Here is a 2,032-nt window from a genome sequence, read left to right as displayed (position 1 = left end):
GTGTTGTGTATGTGGCTGTGAGTGTGTGTGTTGTGTGCGTGTTGTGTGGGATGTGCGTGTGTGTTGTGTGTGTGGTGTGTATGTGTGTGTTGTGTGTGTGACTGTGAGTGTGTGTGTTGTGTGTGTGGTGTGTATGTGTGTGCCTGTGTGCTTGGAACCTTAATCCTAAGTCCAAATGCTGATGGCACCTCTGGGAGGTGATTAGGGTTAGATGAGGTCATCAGGGCGGTTAGATGAGGTCATCAGGGCGGTTAGATGAGGTCGCAGTGGGGCTGGCAGCTTTGTGGGAAGAGGAAGAGAGACCTCAGGGCAACACCCCACCCTTTGCCATGTGATGCCCTCGTCCAAGTCATGGTGCCGAGGGGAGGCCCTCATCTGATGCACCCCCAACCATGGAATTCCGGCCTCCAGAACTGTCAGATATAATTTTTTTCTTTATAAATTGTCCAATCTCAGGTATTCAGTGATTACAACAGAAAGTTGACTCTGATGAGGGCTCTGCAGCAATGCAGAGCTAGTCCCAGAGGCAAGACGGGCAGAGCTTGTGCAGCTCTGGGCGTCCCTGTGGGCGCCTCTGGGCCAAGCCCAGCTGCACCTTCACCCTCCTGATTTCCCACAGCGGGCAGGAGGGTGGTGGAGCCCACAGTCCGGGGCAGGAGAGTCTCTCAGATTCCTGGGGAGGAGCACGGAGCCCAAACGAGGACAGACAGAAGCTGCTTATCTCCAGCTTGGGTAAGAACAAAAGAGCTGGCCATTGTCACTTGCATTTTTGCAGAGACTCAGGCAGGCTGGGCGTGGGAGCTTCCCAGTGGAAGGGAAGGCACTGGGTGAGCCCCAATGGGGGCTGCTGGCCTGGAAGCTGGGGCAGCAACTAGAACCGGGGCATCCCGTGTGAGTTTAAGGGGAGCACGTTTGTCTTTCTCGGTTTGTCCTCAGTGGGACGTCAGGGCAGGAGTCAGGGGAGCTGTGAGTTATTAACCAAGTCTTGAGCATCTGGGACTGACTCTTACGGGTTGCTTGATTCCTAGACTGGGGCGAGAGATAGCGGCCTGGCTTCCCACAGCTGTGACTTACCGAGGGCAGGCCAGCGTCCAGCCTGGCTGCTGCAGGTGACATGTTGGCTTTCTGGGCTGGCTGCTGCAGGTCATGGGCCACAGTTCCATTTGTACAGATGGTCACACCATTGTCTCTTTGTATATCCAGCATCTCAGACCACATTCTGGCTCCAGCCCTTCCTTATGTGGGACCTTGGACACGTCCCCTGACTGTCCTGTGCCCGTCTTCTCAGTGGTGAAGGGAGCAGTGACCATGCACACCACTGAGGACAGCCGTGGGGATGAAACATGGCAGGCCGAGGCACAGTAGGTGTACCAAAGTAACTCAGAAAAGCCCAGCTGTCCCTCCGTGGGCCTTCACTCCATGCTACCTTGGCTGGAAGGTGGCCAACGTTTGTTTTGAGGCTAGGGCTTCTTCTCCAAACACATGGAATTAATCTTTGAATCACACATTTGGCAGCCCCAAGCATCCCCTTCAAGATGGTCTGCTGACAGTCTCCTCTGCTGTCTGCTGCCTGGACTCTGGGATGCTTTGTGAGGCAGTTGTGGGGTGGAGCAAATAATAAAGGTTTTGGAATCTGAAGATTGGAATTAGAATCTCAGGTCAGTAATTTGCTGCCTTGGTAACCTCCATCAAATTGCACCCCGCTGAGGATGAGTCTCTTCATCTTTATGAAGGGGATGTGGTATTGGCACCCCTGGCTTGGGTGACGTGTGAGGCAGCTACACGGTGCTTCGTGTGGTGTCCGTCTCTCCCTCTATCATGATCTGTTCTCTCTCTCTCTCTCTCTTTTTTTTTTTCTTATTTTCTTTCCCTTTTCTGTGAAAGTTACCCCATCCCATTTAGCTTTGTTAATGACCTGTGCTTCCCAGCATTCTTTACTTACAAAACTGATTTACTTCCCAGCATTCTTTACTTACAAAACTGGGATTGCTTTTCTTGAGAAGCTGTTTTGTAAAGAAGTTTGCTAGGTATC

General features: G+C 52.4%; 1 protein-coding gene across 3 annotated transcripts in view; it reads right to left on the bottom strand.

Moving 5' to 3' along the window:
* The window catches only part of LOC105525351, a 16,122-nt gene extending 14,494 nt beyond the window's left edge, over positions 1-1,628 (bottom strand). For 2 of the 3 annotated variants that reach the window (XR_001003907.1, XR_001003906.1), the window contains exon 1: positions 1,075-1,628. Coding sequence is in view for 1 of the 3 variants with exons in the window: in XM_011960948.1 (XP_011816338.1) it covers positions 515-673; positions 1,075-1,218 (303 nt within the window). In the remaining 2 variants the exon portion in view is untranslated. Of the gene's footprint in view, positions 1-416; positions 674-1,074 lie in introns of those variants that run through there. The other variant, XM_011960948.1, reaches the window with a different exon arrangement.
* Between the last annotated feature and the right edge of the window lie 404 nt (positions 1,629-2,032).

Source organism: Colobus angolensis, unplaced genomic scaffold (assembly GCF_000951035.1).
Source record: "Colobus angolensis palliatus isolate OR3802 unplaced genomic scaffold, Cang.pa_1.0 Scaffold53, whole genome shotgun sequence".
NCBI lineage: Eukaryota > Metazoa > Chordata > Mammalia > Primates > Cercopithecidae > Colobus > Colobus angolensis.
Note: the sequence above shows the minus strand (reverse complement) of the source record. Positions and strands in the feature narration are given on the sequence as shown.